Below are 17121 nucleotides of genomic sequence, written 5' to 3'. Positions count from 1 at the left end.
CCCACGTGTTTCACAGCGCCACGTCATCGGCGTCGACAAGGGCACCGACCAATCCGCTGGGGAGCTTTCTCAAGCCCCAATTTCTCTGGCAAAGTGTGTGATTGTCTTGTGGTATGTGTTCCATGTTGCTTCCCACATGGACATTAGCAGAGATGTAGTGGAGGGTAAACCCTATTCTGTGCTCACTTCTGACACTTTTGTGTGTTTGCAGAGGACTTAAAGTCATGCTTGTTTTGGGCTGATATGTGATTTCTTTGTATTTATCACAAAGTAAATGAGATGAGCTGGTAGTTTCTGCACATGTAATTAACTTTTTTTTTAGTAGTAATCAGCTTTGTTTTCACCTTCACTTCACAGGACTATTATTGTTTGTAAACGGAGATCATCTAATATCACGCACACATACATATATAATAAAGGTAAACTTCTAGGTTGCAGCATGCATCATTACATGATTGTATTTTAGTTTGAACGGATATGATACAGTCTTAATGTTGTGAAGAGTTAATGTAGTGGAAGAAGACTGGAAGCACTCATTTCCAGTGATAAATAAGTGTTCAGATACTTAACTAAAAGTGGTAATACCACCATGAAAAATACTCTTAAGACTATTACTACTGCATTTTATTAAAGGAACAGTGTGTAACATTTTGGGAGATCTATTAGCAGAAATGGAATATAATATTAATAAGTATGTTTTCATTAGTGTATAATCATCTGAAGAATCGTTGTGTTTTCATTAGCTTAGAATGAGCCCTTCATGTCTACATAGGGAGCAGATCCTCTTCACGGAGACCGCCATGTTGCAGGCCAACATGTAAAGGTGCATTCCTCACATGTAGAAACATCCCTATACTGACTAGTATAGAGTTTGTTTCATTGCCTGATAGTTGTTATTGCAGTGTGGAAATTGAGATGAGTGTACATTGGCACAGTTATGTCACAATGTTGGCTGCTGATACGCCAGACTCACCACCACACTTGTATGAAATAGGCCTAATGAAGCGAGGGTCAATATTATTCTTCGTTATCTTCTGACAGGATTTCTGTATTTCAATTGTGTTCCAAATTTAGACCTCCGATGGGGTGGGGTCTGCGGGGTGGGCTGCCTATTCATAGTATAGTGTATGTGAGCTGCTGCTGCTGCTGGAGGAGGAGGAAGAAGGGGGGGATAATTAGTGGGCCTGTAGCCGGTTGTCATGGGGTGTGGGGGGGGGGACCAATTTAGTCCCCAGAGAGGGAAACGTGATAGGAGCGGGGCAGAATGGAGAGTGACGCAGAAAAACGCTCAAGTTGACGCAGTCGCCAAAATAATCTTGTGGCTTTATTGTTCTGCAGCGATGGAATCACTGATCTCAGTGTAATCTTACACCAACACCTGGTAGCCAATCAAGTTGGCCTACATTTTTTTTTCTCTACATGGCCTGAGTGTGCATATATAGGGTGCAACAAGATGTTATAGAGACGTATGCATGTAACAGCAGTCAGCATCACATAGCACATGTGTTATTTCTAGTGGATTGATGCTTTATTATTACACGAGCCACAGAACAACCATCCGTCTAACAGCAGTTTTTTGTGTGTGCCCTGTACTCAGTGCACACAAGGACAGAGAGTGCAAGGAGAGAGGGGGTGGGAGGGTGGTGGGGGGGGGGGAGAAAACTGTATATCATGGTTACACTCACCTCTAGAGGACACTATTGTTCACCAGCCATACATCAAGCAGCTCCTGTTTCTTACAATTAACCTTTTAATTAACCTAACCCCATTAAGACTGTGTGGTCACGCCCAGTCGTTTTCAGGTGGGCTTGATGGCAGGATTTGAACATTACAAATTCTCCACACTGCCCTGTGAGTATTCATAAGACAAATAATTTTTTTCATGATGGCTGCTAATTAGACCACCTTTCACTTTTTTACAGGGGGGCTTCTAGTTTGTCAACACTAAACCTTTCCCTGTGTGCTGAAATCTACTGACCACACACTTGTATTTGCGTACAGTTTGTACATAACAGATTCAAACTATTTTGTGTGAAAACATGATAGGACGCGGCATGGTCACACTGTGTTTCTGTTATCCGTTTAGAGATCGGAAGGAAAACACAATTAGCAGTTTAATTGTCCATTTTACTGAAGAATAATTAACTTCCCATTTATATGCACAATTAATTGACAGCCATTTGGAAAGTGAGGAGTTAGTTTTAATCACACAGAAGTTATTTCCCAAGATTATATTTTTAACTTTGTTTGAAGAAATGTCTACTGACATTACCAATTTTGGCGTGTTTGGCGCGCGACTGAGTGCGTGCAAGAGAGAGGGGGAGATATTTTTGTTCATAGGCTTACAGACCGTCACAGCTCGGTTAAAATGTTCTGTACGATCCGGAAATCTGCAGGAAATGCACTTTATTAATGAATATATAGACGCTGTCGACATCTCAGGGTGGCAGGATGCTTATGGATCTAAGTTACAGAAAGGTTGCCCCAGGGTGAGAACACGCTTGATTCGCTGAACGGTGTTCATCATGAACCAGCCACTTCTAATTTGGCTCCAGATGGCTTTTTCTCAGCACCAGTGCGTCCTATAAGAGTAACTTCCGAGGTCAAATGTTTTTTCGTCACTGCAACACAGCGTGGGTCCAGCTTACGTCAGCACTTTACGTCACTTTGCAAGTAGTCCTCCATCAGCATCACTTGTGTTTTCGCCCACGTGGAATGATTCATTTAATTCTTCTATTTCATGTGGATACAAAGAGATCTGACCGTGATATGAATTATAAGATGACATCATATTTCACTCACCCAGACCACGTGACTGATCATGAGTGTCAGCCTTTGCAGATGTGGCACAGCTTCATTTAGTTCCAGTTTTACATGATTGCATTTTAGTTTGAACAGATATGATATATACTGTTGTGAAGAGTTAATGTAGTGGAAGAAGACTGGATGCGCTCATTTCCAGTGATAAATACAGTAAGTGTTCAGATACTTGACTAAAAGTGGTAATACCACAATGAAAAATACTCTTTTATTATTACTGCATTTTATTAAAGGAACAGTGTGTAACATTTTGGGGGATCTATTAGCAGAAATGGAATATAATATTCATAATTATGTTTTCATTAGTGTATAATCACCTGAAACTAACAATGGTTGTGTTTTCATTAGCTTAGAATGAGCCCTCCTGAAAACTGAAACTGCGGTAACGTGAGCTGTAGAGTTTAAAACCGTGGTGCCGCCAGCCACCGTCTGACTTCTGTTGCTCCTAAAATAGTGTTATTATGGTAAGGTTGGCCTCTGAGTGAGGCAAACAGCGTTACTGCGGTTTTGCACTCAGCAGCTCACATTACCGCAGTCTTGTAAAGGGAGGAATGAGCAGAGGGGTACTCAGTTGGTTGCAATCTGCAACCTCACCATAAGATGTTGCTAAATCCTACACACTGTACCTTTAAAGGTATTATGTGATAGGATGCAGAATGATTTCTATGAGAGTGTTCAGTGATTGAGACATTTATGTGAAGAGGTGGAATGTAACAAAGTATATTTACTCAAGTACTAACATTTTTAAGTATGCCTACTTGAGTATTTCAATTTTCTGCTACTTTACACTTACACTCACTGCATTTCAGAGACAAATATTGTACTTATTAATCACTACATTCAATAGGTAGTTATCTTTCGGATTAAGATTTTAAATACAAATCATGATCATCAAAATGTGATGATTTGTTACAGATTAACAGCCAACCAGTATATAAAGTTGTTCAAATTTGCCTCACCCTGCAATATTAAATTCCATGCTGACAATGTCCATTCATCAATAATAAATAATCAATAATATAATATAATATAATTGTAACAGGCACCATTCGGCTGCATAATGAGTGCTTGTACGTTTAATTTTTTGAAGTACATTTTGCTAGCTAATACTTTTCTACTTCATTAAGAAGTAATGGAATATTTATACATTGTTTTATTGCTACTTTGACTTTAAGCTGCCTGAACTCCAAACTCAAATTTATGTTATCAGAGGTAACCGCCGTATGAACACAGTGCATAGCGGTGGCAATTAGCTAGCCAGTGTGGCACACACACAGACTGTATATAAGAAGTGGACGTAGTCACTGTGACATCACCCATTGGTTTGAGGACTGCCGTTTTGAAGCCTTGAGTTTGTCATTTTGGCCGTCACACGAGAGGGTTGAGCTAAGTACAATCAAACGATGAATGAGGCATTTTTAGGCAACGCTGTGGTAGCGACCTTTCAATCACAAGGTAGCCACGCCCTAAAGCTACCCTGCTTTATGGTCTATTTGACTCTAAATGTGACCATAATTTACTAAATGAACATCAAGCTGTATTGAAGAAGACTTGAAACTAGTGATTGAGACCATAAACTCATGTTTACAATGTTTACTGAGGTATAAATCAAGTGTGAAGTAGGGTCATTTTCTCATAGACTTCTATACAATCAGACTTCCTTTTAGCAACCAGAGGAGTCGCCCCCTGCTGGCTATTAGACAGAATGCAAGTTTAAGGCACTTCGGCATTGGCTTCACTTTTCAGATTTTTCAGCTCATCACATGTTTTGCATGCCATATCTTACCTGTGAAGTAACTTAAGAGCAGTATTTATCTCTGAAGTATAGAGGAGTAGATGTGTAAAGTTGTAGAACATTGAAATATTCTGTAAAGCACCACTTCCTCAAAGTTGTATTTAAGCACATTACTTAACAAAAGTGTGATAATAATTGAGAAAATGTGTTTTTATTAATGATCTCTCCACTTCTTTTAATTTCATAATCACTGAGTGATCCACTTACTACTTAACATTATTCAGCCCTGAAACTGGATGAAAGCTAGGAGGGAGTTGCTCCCCTCACTTACACACACTTAAATTGAAGCCCAGGAAGTTTGCAAAATCTGCTGGTCCCTCGCACAAACCTCATTTCCTTCCTAAGCACCAGCAGGTATCAAACTTTCTGAGAATTGAACAGCCCGACCCTGAAGGCATCCCTTTGCTCAGTGTCTTCTTTCCATTTCTAGATTCCCACTTTACAAGCTTAAATGTCTACTTAATATGCTTTAATGCCTGCTCTTTAGAGCCAGGGAGCACTTCATCACTTTTATACACCTTTATATAACACACTGTTAACTAGCAATGCCTTATGGAACAGCTTGTCTTGCAGCTGGAAGGCGCCTCCATGGTATGATGGAGGTACCTGTTCACCATTCACAATGAGACAGTAAAATGGGAATAGAGGCCTCTGCATACTGCTGCTGTCTATATCAGTCAACGATGAATATTCATGAATCACAGTGTCATGACATGCTCTGTAATTGGCAGCAACATTAGTAATGACACTGCTGGTATCAAGTCCCTGCATATTCATGTGGTGGGGCAATATTTCCTCGTGGTGCTGTTTTTTTCCTCTCCTCCTGAAAGTGAAAATGTATTCTGAAGCTGCAGGTGTCCCTGGTGCCACAATCAATTGCTGGCTGGATTGTGCCCCATTGAAAATCAGACAAACCATTAGTTTCTTTGTCAATCTCTTTGATTAATAATATATCTGAATTATAAAAGGTTGAGACGACTCTAAATAGTGTAAAGTGAATCTCTTTGTAATAGTTATGAATGCAGGCCTTCAGGATGTACACCGTGTCGTTGCCACTGGCTATCGGGCATTAAAAAGATCAATGTTGAAATGCATTGATGACTTCAGTGTAAAAAATAACACCAAAATTATTGAATGATTCTATATGAGGAATGAGCGTCTGCTCTCTAATGATGCCACAAACAGTTTATCACTTATCCGAGTTGTTTGAGGTGTGAGTAGATTTAGCAGCTTACACAGACACACGCCTGCTCATCGAGGTTACACGCTGATAGCGGGCTCGCTGTGGCAGATTTCTTTTTGTACTGGAATTTGCTGCGACTCCATTTCGGCCCCACTAAAGTGTCCTAGAGTGGATGATGAGGGAATTGGATAAAGCTTTGCCTAAGCTGCGAGGCTTTCTCCTCTAAGCAGCTGTGTGGGAGGATTTCTCTGTTTAGTGCAGTGCACCATTCAGACTGTGGTGTAAAGAGGCAGACCTGCTTCTAGACCAGTGGAAGGATCAGTATTGAGATGGTAACGTTGTTTACAACACAGTAAACTTCATAGGCACAGTTCTAGTCATGTTTCCAGTGGTGGAAGAAGTATTCAGATCCTTTACTAAAGTAAAAGCACCAATACAAGAAAAAATATCGCGAGCGAAATGTACCAAGTATCAAAGTAAAAGTACTCATTCTGCAGTAAAATGTACCATTTACTGTAGCTGATATATATGACATTATTAGATTGCCAATACAAATGCCTTCACGCCAGCGACAGACGTGGCCTTGTTGTCCGTACGTCCCATTCTTGTGAACGCGATATCTCAGGAACGCCTGTAGGGAATATCTTCATATTTGGCACAAACGTCCACTAAGACTCAAGGGTGAACCTGATATCAAAGGTCACTATGACCTCACAAATCACATTTTTGGACATTACTCAAGAATTCATACGCTAATTATGACAATCTCACACAAATATCTAATAGGAAAAATGGTGTAGTGATGACATGTTGGACAGACATGGATGTAAACTGTAACTTGGCTGGTTGGCGGTAATTCTAGTTGTAAGAAGTCATAAGTCAAACCGGCTGGGAACCACTGGTTTAACCGTCAACAATGAATTGCATTTTATAATCTTATCATATGTTGTTTTATGTAAAATCTTAATCTAAAAAAGTAACTAGTAACTATTGCTGTACAATAAATGTGAAGTAAAAAATACAACATTTCCTTCTTTTTGTAGTGGAGTATAAGTATAAAGTAACTACTAAAGTTTGTTTCAGTAATGGATTACCTGCACTGCAAACTTTGCTGTTCTTTTTGCTGTTTTTCCTGTTGTTGATCACCACCACCTACTGTATCTGTGCATTGCAGGAGGAGGCAGGCGTTCCATAAGGCATTAATGGGAACTGCTGTCAGTGTGAGAGGAGGCTTGTTTGCATTTTACTCAGCCGGCAGAATACAAGAGAAAACAGGTGAGACTCCCTCAAGTGTTGCAGAGTCTGCTGTGTAGTTAACAAAACCTTATTAATATAATTAGGAGGCTTCAGATTACGTTTGTTGAATAAAAATGTAAAAAGTGAGCTCACGTTGGATGATGCTTGTAACACAATTTAATTCTATGTATCACAGATCATAAATGGAATAATAAATAATAAGGAGCTACTCATTTTAGTGTCTTTGCATCTGTTCACTGTTCTTTCTAACAGATGGTAGATTGTAATGTGCACATGAGTAACAACTGCAGTGAACTTGAGAATGGCTGTCATTTGTCATTTTTTGTTTTGCTTATTTTAGATAATCCTGTGCCATCATCTTCTTTACTAAGTACATGTGTTGCAATTAGTCAAGTTTGCTTGTTAACACGTCTGCCTGCCGTCCGTCGGCGTGCCACATGCAGATTTTGTGATTAATCTAGAAAGACAATATTTTGAAATGTTATTGGGAGTGGAATATAAATAAGCGTGTGATGTATTGTTTTTTATTGCTTGATGGCGTCTGACAGCTTTGTCACAGAAAATGCATGGCTTCTTTTTTCCTAAATCCATCATGAGGAATATAAAGACATATGCATAATAATGAAACACATTTATTAATGTGTACTGTCCCCTGGAGTCACATGACAATGAAATTGATGACTGTTTTTTTTTTGCATGGATGCTGTAGGCCTGTGTGGTATCACATGTGGAGGCGGCTGAACGGGTCAAAACTGTCTACATGGATGAGCTCAGAGGTCAGAGTGGCCTCATGAAGGCCTCCCAGGAGTCTGACGGCTTCATCGGTGAAGGAGGAGCCACTGACTCAGGTTAGATGCACTCACTGGGAGTAAGTTGCTTTAGTCCTCTGGTTGGAAAATAAAGAGCTGGACTTATGTACTGCTCATCCAAGCAGCGGGCTATTTGAGTACACCAGTTGTTTCTGGGACCTTAACTGTTTAGGCTTTTTTGATTTACACTGTAGATATGCCAGCCTGTATAGATTTTGAATATTATATTATTTGTATATTAAGGCTGGCACAATTTTGAAAATATATCTAATTGCAATTATTTTGACTGATATTGCTATTGCAATATGATTTGTGATGTTAGAGGGAAAGATCATTTTTACATTATTATTCTCATTTTCATTGAAAGACATATTAAAATGATTATGGTGTGATTTCTGCGGGGATCTGCACCAAACAAAGACATTTTCTTAAGTCTGTAGAATATGATGTGTGGGCCAGGACATCTCTGGAACACCATAATATTTAATTTGAAATGCTATTTTGACTCACATTTCACCTTTAACAAATATTGCGATTTTAACAAATACTACGATTTGAAAATTGCACTAGGCCATATTGCGATTTTGGTAAAATGTTGATTAATTGTGCAGCCCTGATGTATACAGAAGCAAACATGTTTCTCCAACCACTTAAAAGATAAGTCTGATGGTATTCAATATTTGTCTTATTGTCAACAAACCAGCAACATATTAATCTCACTAACTAACCATATATATATATATATATATATATATATATATATATATATATAAGAAAGCCAATGCTGAAGTGCCTTAAACTTGCATTCTTTCTAATAGCCAGCAGGGGGCGAGTCCTCTGGTTGCAAAAATAAATTATCCCTTGATTTATTACCTCAGTAAACATAGTAAACATGAGTTTATGGTCTCAATTGCTAGTTTCAAGTTTTCTTCAATACAGCATGATGTTCATTTAATAAATTATGGTCCCATTTAGAGTCAAATAGACCAAAAAGCAGGGTATGCTTTAGGGCGTGGCTGACAGGTTGCTACCACGGCGTTGTCCAGTCTGGGAGTTGTCCATGTTTTTGTATTACAACTTTAACCCTTTCACGGTGTGTTTTCAGTTCATGAAAGTTAATTAGAACCTTTTTGGTTGCCTAAAAATGTCTTATTCAGCATTCGGTTGTACTTAGCTCCACCCTCTTGTGTCACTTCTGGTTGCAAAAAGCGAAGATGGTGACAGCCAAAATGCCGAAGTCGTGTTTTTAGCAGTCCACATACCAATGGGTGACGTCACGTTGACTGCGTCCACTTCTCATATAGTCTATGCTATCTATATATATATAGAGAGAGAGAGTTTATTTTAAATATATTTGTAACCCGTTTGGAAAGATTCACATCTTCAGTACCAATGGTCTTTGACTCACTGGGCTGAGACATGGTAAAGAAGTCAGAAAGTATTGAGAGACAAACTAACACATTGTTGGTGTTGACTAAAAAGTGTCATCTGGTTTACTAGGAATGTTTTGGGCTTTCATGAGCAAACAAACTGATAATTCCCAGTTTTTCCTGCAGCACCAGTGCCATCGTTTTTTCTGGGAGAAGCTTTTTGAGAGGATTTTTCGTGGCAGAGTCTTGTTCAGCCCCTGCTTGCAACCACAAATGGGCATTCTCCATCCTGATGTTGCATAACCTCCTTGCCATTGTGATGGAGCTGCTTCCAAGCCGTCTCTCTGGGGCTCCATCTGTAAGACGCTTCGCATGTCTGCTATGAAGTCTAGAGCAGCAGCGTGTTTAGACTGGGAGGATTTCTCTCCTTAACAAGTCTACGGGCTTTAGTCCAATCACCAAAAACATAAATGATAACTCCTTTGTTCTCTTCCAATGAGGGGAGCATCCTCTCTTGGTTACCATTACATACCAAATCAATTATCCATGCTGCTGGTAGGAGGCTTCTTAAATGTGTTTTTGCCCCTTTATTTACTCGGGTTGTCTAATGGCGGTGTAGAGGGGGTTTTCAAACACTTTCTTCTAATCCTCAGTCATTCTTTCTTTCTTCTTTTCAAAACTGGGATTTACAGACCATCTGGGACAGCAAAGAGGCTTCTAATAGGCAAAGTAAAGAGAGATTTCAGTGTTAAAAATGTTGTGAAAGTCATATGATTTCCCGCAAATACATTTATAAAAAATTGCTCAGAAGAAAACAATGTTTTCTAGATTTCTTTTCTATGTTTGGTATAACTGTGTTCTGAGAACATGCAGTTCCTCTTTGAGATTCATGCTGTCATACTGGTGGAAATGATTGTTGTTTTTAACCAATGGAATATGTATGGCCTCACAATATTGTTCCCGTCATGAATATTACAGTGGAAAGTTGTGCATATGTGAATAGCATCTAAAGATTTGGGACAATAAGTATCCAAATGTTGATGTGTTTCCTTGGCTCCCATTGTCAGATCTCAAAACTGCCCTTGTGCAGGGAGACGATTTCTCATCAGGCGCCAGCAGCCGGAGCACCAAGCTCATTCACGGAGGAGTCCGATATCTACAGAAAGCCATCATGAAATTGGATTACAAACAGGTAAATGCTTCATTTTTTCTCCGCAGCTGACACTTATCCGCAGAATTCCTGGTCCCTCTGGTCATATTGCTTTATTTACCCTCCCATGTTCATTTTTCATTCACGGGAAGCAGTGACATGTTTTCCTTGAATGACTGCCTGCCTGGAATTTTCTGAAGTTGTTTTAAAGAAATCTTACAACTTCACAGACCTCTGTTGTTATCATATTGTGACTTAATTCATAAAATTATCCCTCAGTAATAGGTGGAATGAAGCCCATGTGTCCTCCTTTGTCTGTGAATTGTTTAAGACGAGTCACCCGGGTTCAAACTGAAATGTCACCATTTTCTGTTACATTTCACAGTATATGAGAAATCTCATTATTCTCAGCGTGTGTTTTCTTTAGGAGCCTTATTTTGCTATCTGTATGAACATATGAGGGTCCTGGAGGTGAGCAGCAGTGGAGACCAATTAGTGTGATTGCGGGAAACGCAACTGCCTAGTCAGCAGCTCGACAGTAAAATGTAGGCTGCGCTACGTGTCTCGGATGAAACAGAGGGCAAATTAAAGCAACAGTTTTTGGGACTTAAGACTTCTAGTCTCAATAATGTTTACCCTCAAAACCTGAAATCTAATTCAGGTCTCAAAATCAGCTAATAACTAACAAAAGGGCTGAAAATTAAATTCTGGTTCGTTATTAGAGAAATCAAATGTTCTGTTAGCAGCAGAACGAGGTAAACTGTAATAGGTCATTGCTGTCATTCAAATATGTGCAAAGATTATGTTTAATTTATTACTTTAAGAATCTAGATAAAGGCTGAATTAAAGTTGGAATTAAAATTAGAGTTTAAACAGTTAGACGATTAAGTCATTTTATAAAGCAAAATTGCCAAAAATTCACTTGTTCCAAATGTGAATTATTGGTGGTTTTCTTTGTCTTCTATGATAGTAATTGAATATCTTTAGGTTTTGGACTATAATAGTATAAATATACTATACTTAACCTAAACCTGTACCTATACTACAGACATGTGGGACTTGGACTCTGGGAAATGGACATTTTTCACTGGGATGAATTATTAATTGATAGATCAAGAAAACAATCATTCAATTATTGAATTATGAAAATGATCATTAGTTCAGCCCTAAAGGCCTTTACACACCAGCAGCGTTTATTTTGTGCAATTCATTTGCACATCAATACATTTTTCCATGTCATGAGTACTTTCACACAGAATGTGAATATTAGGCGGCAAAAAAGGTTGATTTTTCTGAGCTTTTGCACCACACATAAAGGCATCAACCAATCACGTTGTGCGGAACGGGTTGAGTTGCACCTATGTTTGTGAAACAACAAAACAGAGGCTCTGTAGTCCGAGTAACAACAACAAACTTTATTCCTCCTTTCAACCTTGACAAACGCAGATCAGATCCACTCCGTCCATTCTTACCTTTCACATTAAAAGCTCTAGACATATAATATTCGCAGGCGAGTATTAAGCATTTTTGTGTTTTTTATTCGTCACTCCCCCGGTGTGTAAAGGCCTTAATTAGAATATAGTTTATGTCTGACTCTCCTCTCCATGTTCAGTCAGTGTCTAGTCCAGTTGGTTGACCATCAACGTGTGTTCAGACCAAACACAAAGCGGATTTGTGTCAATGCAAAGATGCAAATTTGCGATTCACCTCTAGATGCTGCCAGATCCTACACGCTGCACGTTTATTCACGGCGAATATTCACGAACACTCCAGCGGCCGTATACCTGCGAGTAATGCAAAGTGAAAATCTGCTTTGCGTTTGGTATGAACACACCTTCACACCTTTCTGTCAGCACCCCATATCCATAACGCTTCAGGTGTACAAGTAAAACCTCATCTCAACAATCCTCTGATCATTTTTCACCTCATATACCAGACAGAGCCGTAAACCTTTCCCTTGATAAAGGCATGGAGTTGGGAAGATGGAGAAGTTCAGCCGAATGGTAGTAAACTTTACAATCACCTTTGGGCTGAGAGGCCCATCGAAGTGTAAGGTAAAGGAAGAGTGGTCCATGGCATCTCTGCACCATCTCGCCTTTGCTCTCTCAGACTCGGGTGAACTCCGGGGCCTTGATTTGATTTGTGCAGCCTTGAATCATAAGCTTTAATTGCACCTGACATTTAAAGCTTCTCTCTGGTATTTAAAGCAGTGTACAGGTGTGGCTCATTACTGAGAGGGGGATAGGAGATTTTCTGATTTCTCTCTCATTGCTGGGCCGTGGCAGCGTCTTAACTCATCATGCTGCCTGTCACCATCCCAGAACCCCTCCTTCACTCGCACAAAGCCATATCTGACCCAACTATCATCAGTCACACCAGAGTTCAAACCTATCAGAAAATTAAGTCCTTTTTAGTGCTGCAAACACTGTCATAGAGAGGGGATGTGCAGACAGTATCATAGGGGAATAAAAGAGTGTGACTCCGTGGTATCATGTGATCCACGGCGCATAATACCAACCCTGCACTGTCGCATTTCTCCCGGTATTGCAAGGTGGTGGTTCTGGTACTCTTCCACGCTCGTGAAAGACAAGCTGGTGGGAGCCATGATGCTCAAAATCATGACATCGTTCCTTGAACGGTGTGTAATGTGCCGTGCACATCACTATGCACCGTGAGAGTGTATGAATCACCGCAATGTTAAAAATTATTGCACTTATCACAGCTGGAGACGCCGGCAGCAGCAATCTGACTGCAAATTGTAGAAATCTAAATCTGTCCTGTTATCTGTTTGGTGTGATTGCAAAAACTTGTTATTTCTTGTCTTACATGAACAACAAGTGTGAGGAACACCAGTTTAGTGATTTGACTTTTAGAATAGCAGATAATGTGGTCTGAAGTGATGAAGATTTCTCAGAAATGTCTCACCAAATGTAACATATGTACGGAGCTGAATGCACATTTGAAGGCATCTTTATTGTCATTAAAACCCAAACATAAACCCTTAAATTAGGTATAATTGAAATGAGAGACAAGATGTTTAGATCAGTCTGTTTGGAAGAAAAAAAAAAAATTAAACACACAAATGTTTAATAATTATTTGTCAGTAATGTTAAATTATAGATGATACCTTCTAAGTAAAATATCCTGTGTCTCACACAGCCGTGTGATTGCTGTCTATGTGAGCGTATACAAATTAGAAACAGCATCTTTTTTAAATAGAAAATAGCTAGTGGGCATCGCGTTCCAACCAGTCCCAGGATCCATCTTTCTCCGGGCTATATGTGCCTCGTGTTGGCATCAGCAAAACAAAGCATATGTTGATTGTTAGCCAGGGTGTACATAGCATGTCCTGTTCACTCAAGGTCTCCCTTGTAGCTGCAAACTCCCAACTTTGTTTCTCTAGGCTATCTGTCAGACTTCATTTAGCATTTGAGGATATGTGGATTCCCATGTACTGCAAAAAGGCAACATACTTCTGAGGGAATACGGCCACTATCTGAGCAGTGATCTGTCAACCTTATTCATTTAGCAGAAGTAAGTAGGAGAGGGGGGTATTTTACATGAGCTATTTATATTTGTTTTATAATAGCAGTTTGTCTTTTGTGCTTCTAGAAAGCAGCAAAATCTAGAGAGGAAACATGGCGTAGTTTTATAATATTAATACAATTTTAGTGCAGAAAGGACAAAGGGATGAAAAAAAATAAAAACATCAGACCGCTTACATGTATTTAATATTTCCTCAAGCTGTCTTTTCCACCCCTTTTCCCCATACGCAACTGGGTACATTATAGCAGTGACATTTTCTGTCCTGACCTTCTTTACTGGGGATCGGGCTTTGACTGCTCGGGTTCATCTCCTCAGGATTTTTCAAGCCATCATGGTCAGATAGTTTCAACATGTAGACATCCTTTAGCCTTAGAAAACGTAGTCTTTGCAAACGTAAAGTTTAGTAAGAAATGACGAACAGACTGTCAGACTCCGTGCACATAAATCACACAGACAAGGGACCTGATAAACTCAGAAAATTCTCACACAGCAAGAAATACTCTGTAGTGTTAAATATGTTTTAAAGCTACAATTCTGGGCTGTATTTAATCTTATATAACTTTAAGGAAATGTTGTTGTTGTATGTTTATATACAATTCAATTCCTCTTAGTGCTGGAGGAGTAATTGACAAAAGCATCTGGGATAATAACTTCATCTCCCACTGTACCTGTAACAATTTAATTGGACAAGTCAGCCCAGCCAAGCATCTCTGGCTCTATGACTGGGAGACATGACATTCATTGTCATTATTGTCTCTGTCATTTTGCAGCTTTTTGTCCAGCCGCAGAGTTCCTCTCACTCCACTGAGTTTTGTACCTCCAGGAGGGTGGAACGAGTGGTGGTGTGAGCCGAGCGGAGGTAGGGGAGGGAGGGAAGAGGAGGAGGGAGAAGGAGGAGGAGGAGGAAGAGGGGGGGGGGCTCCCGTTCTTCCAGGGAGATTTGATGCTCATTTAGCTCTGCTCTGTCATACGGCCATTTTGGCTTTTAATTGCTGATGATAATTATCGTCATCATTATTGTTATCTTCATCAGCGTGTCAGGTTATTATAGCCGTCGTATGCTGTTCATTCATAAATCCCGGCGCCGCGATCTGACTAATCCTTGAATTCCTGACATTTAATGTAGTATTAATGCTCCTGTTCTTTGCCCAGTGCCAATCTGTGACAGGCTCACAACAGAGAGCTGTGAATCACCGGGTCAAAGGTCATCGGGAGGCTCAGCAATCACCAAGGATCAGACACTGCCTACTGGTGCCGAGCCCCGCTCATGTCTGCGTGAGATGTGTGTGTGTGTGTGTGTGTGTGCGTCTGTGCATGCATGTGCACACACACCACCGGTGGCATAAGTTTGCTAACCACCTAATGGTCACATTCACCCTACAGAGATGAAGAAGTGGATTCCATGGTCTTCCTAATACATCATGGCAGGGTGCATACTCTTGTATGTAATTCATTCTAAAATGTGGCCTTTAAATCTGTTGTTTTCTTGTTTTTTTTACTTTTTGCTTTCAATTTATTTATTTATTTCCCGTAGTGGGGGAATAGCTTCCAGCATGCCGTAGCATTAAGCCGAGCCCACCAGCTAGCTAGCCTCGAGTCGCTCAAACGTAAAATAAATCAGGGCACAAAGGACCCCGCTCATTCCTGCAAAGTAGCAACATTTTCCATGGCCAACAATGAGGACTTGAACTTCCCTGGCAATAACAAATAGAAAGAAAGTCACCCGAGACACCAACATTAAAAGTGATTAATCATCTCTATTCTCCCTTTACTTTTGAACCAAGGGATTGTCCGGCAATAAATCTTCAAAGATGTACATAAGAATCACTTCCTAATGAAACCGGGCTTTGTTCATTTGTCACCTTTTAGACCCTTTCATTTAAATTACAAAACTTGTGACCTTGTGACTCTGAATATAGATCTCTGGTATTTTAGAGCTGAAGAGGGATTAATCCATAAATCTTGATATTAGATTTCTCTGTTCATTAAAAGGATTCGGCCACGGGATCTTCGGCCGGAGAAGCAGATCAGCTGCTGTCAGGAGCTGTTTACGGCCATATTGACATGTTGAAAAATGTGATTATCAGGAGAGGAAGTGATTGTTTTCAGTGATCATTCAATGTGTTTTTTTAAATGTAGGATGTCTGTTTGTATTGTTTTTATTCCCATTTAACCTTGTAAAATGTGTAAAATTGAGCCTTATGTGAACATGTAGAAAAAATTGTGATATAATATATAAATAGGAACTGAGCATCCTCTGCAGACAGGAATAACATGTTATCACGTGGGACAAAAAAACACACTGATAAACAACAGGTTCGTCAGGTCCTACCTCTGCACTCTTGGTATGTTTCAGGCTCTGATGCGTCTACTCCTCATCCCTGCATTCCCTGCCTCTTCCCAAGGAGCAGCTCCCCTTCCCGGTGCAGGAGAGGGGAGGGGAGATGAGGGGCGGTCGGGAGGGGGGGCCCACACTCAGGCCAAAGGGCCACTGTGGCTTTAAGTGTGCTCCTTGTGTGGCCAGAGCAGCCATCGCGCTGATGCAAAGTGACAGGGACAGATGTGACATATCGGTTCCGACACACTTCCATACCACCAGTCACAGGCTCGGGGTGACTCACATCCCCCTGCTCTGGTCCTGTCCCCCCGCTGCAGGACAACACGACGATGCTCGAATGAACCTCGCCATCGCCCTCACTGCTGCCAGGTATGGGGCTGCCATAGCCAATTACACTGAAGTGGTGCACCTACTGGAGAGGGCAGACCCTCAGACGGGGAAGGAGAGGGTCTGCGGAGCGCACTGCGGGGATGGGATCACAGGTAAATCCAACAAAAGCCGCTTCCTTCCTTCCTGCCTCGCTCTATTCCCGCTCTCTCTAGCCCGCACACCGGGGGCCCTCCCAGCACTTCTTCCTCGGTGCTAGTTTGCACATAGTCATTGCACATCTAATGCAGGGGCTTTTAATATTTTATAAGCGTTTTATGGCGCACAGGGCTGCTTCAGATCTTGTAGGGAGGAACATAAGACGGAATTAGCGTACTCCAAATGGCCTTACTTACCTTTTAAATGTCATGCATAGGGCTGGCTTTGGAAGAATAAAGCAGTTAAGGGTAAAAGATGGTATTCTGAAACATTTCATGAATAACCAAGATTTGAGGATCTCAACACATGACCACCCCCTGATGTTTTA

At 40.5% G+C, this 17121-nt stretch overlaps 1 protein-coding gene across 10 annotated transcripts in view; it reads left to right on the top strand.

The window, feature by feature from the left end:
* The window catches only part of LOC141782765 (glycerol-3-phosphate dehydrogenase, mitochondrial-like), a 187457-nt gene that overhangs the window by 101868 nt on the left and 68468 nt on the right, over positions 1–17121 (top strand). For all 10 annotated transcript variants that reach the window (XM_074659470.1, XM_074659466.1, XM_074659469.1 and 7 more), the window contains exons 4-7: positions 6973–7073; positions 7765–7903; positions 10302–10426; positions 16287–16750. In XM_074659470.1, coding sequence (XP_074515571.1) covers positions 16375–16750 — 376 coding nt within the window. In that variant the 5' untranslated portion in view covers positions 6973–7073; positions 7765–7903; positions 10302–10426; positions 16287–16374. The remainder of the gene's footprint in view (positions 1–6972; positions 7074–7764; positions 7904–10301; positions 10427–16286; positions 16751–17121) is intronic.

The sequence above is a fragment of the Sebastes fasciatus genome, chromosome 14, assembly GCF_043250625.1.
Source record: "Sebastes fasciatus isolate fSebFas1 chromosome 14, fSebFas1.pri, whole genome shotgun sequence".
Classification (NCBI taxonomy): domain Eukaryota; kingdom Metazoa; phylum Chordata; class Actinopteri; order Perciformes; family Sebastidae; genus Sebastes; species Sebastes fasciatus.
The sequence above is the reverse complement of the archived record's forward strand: the minus strand, read 5'-3'. Positions and strand labels throughout refer to the sequence as shown.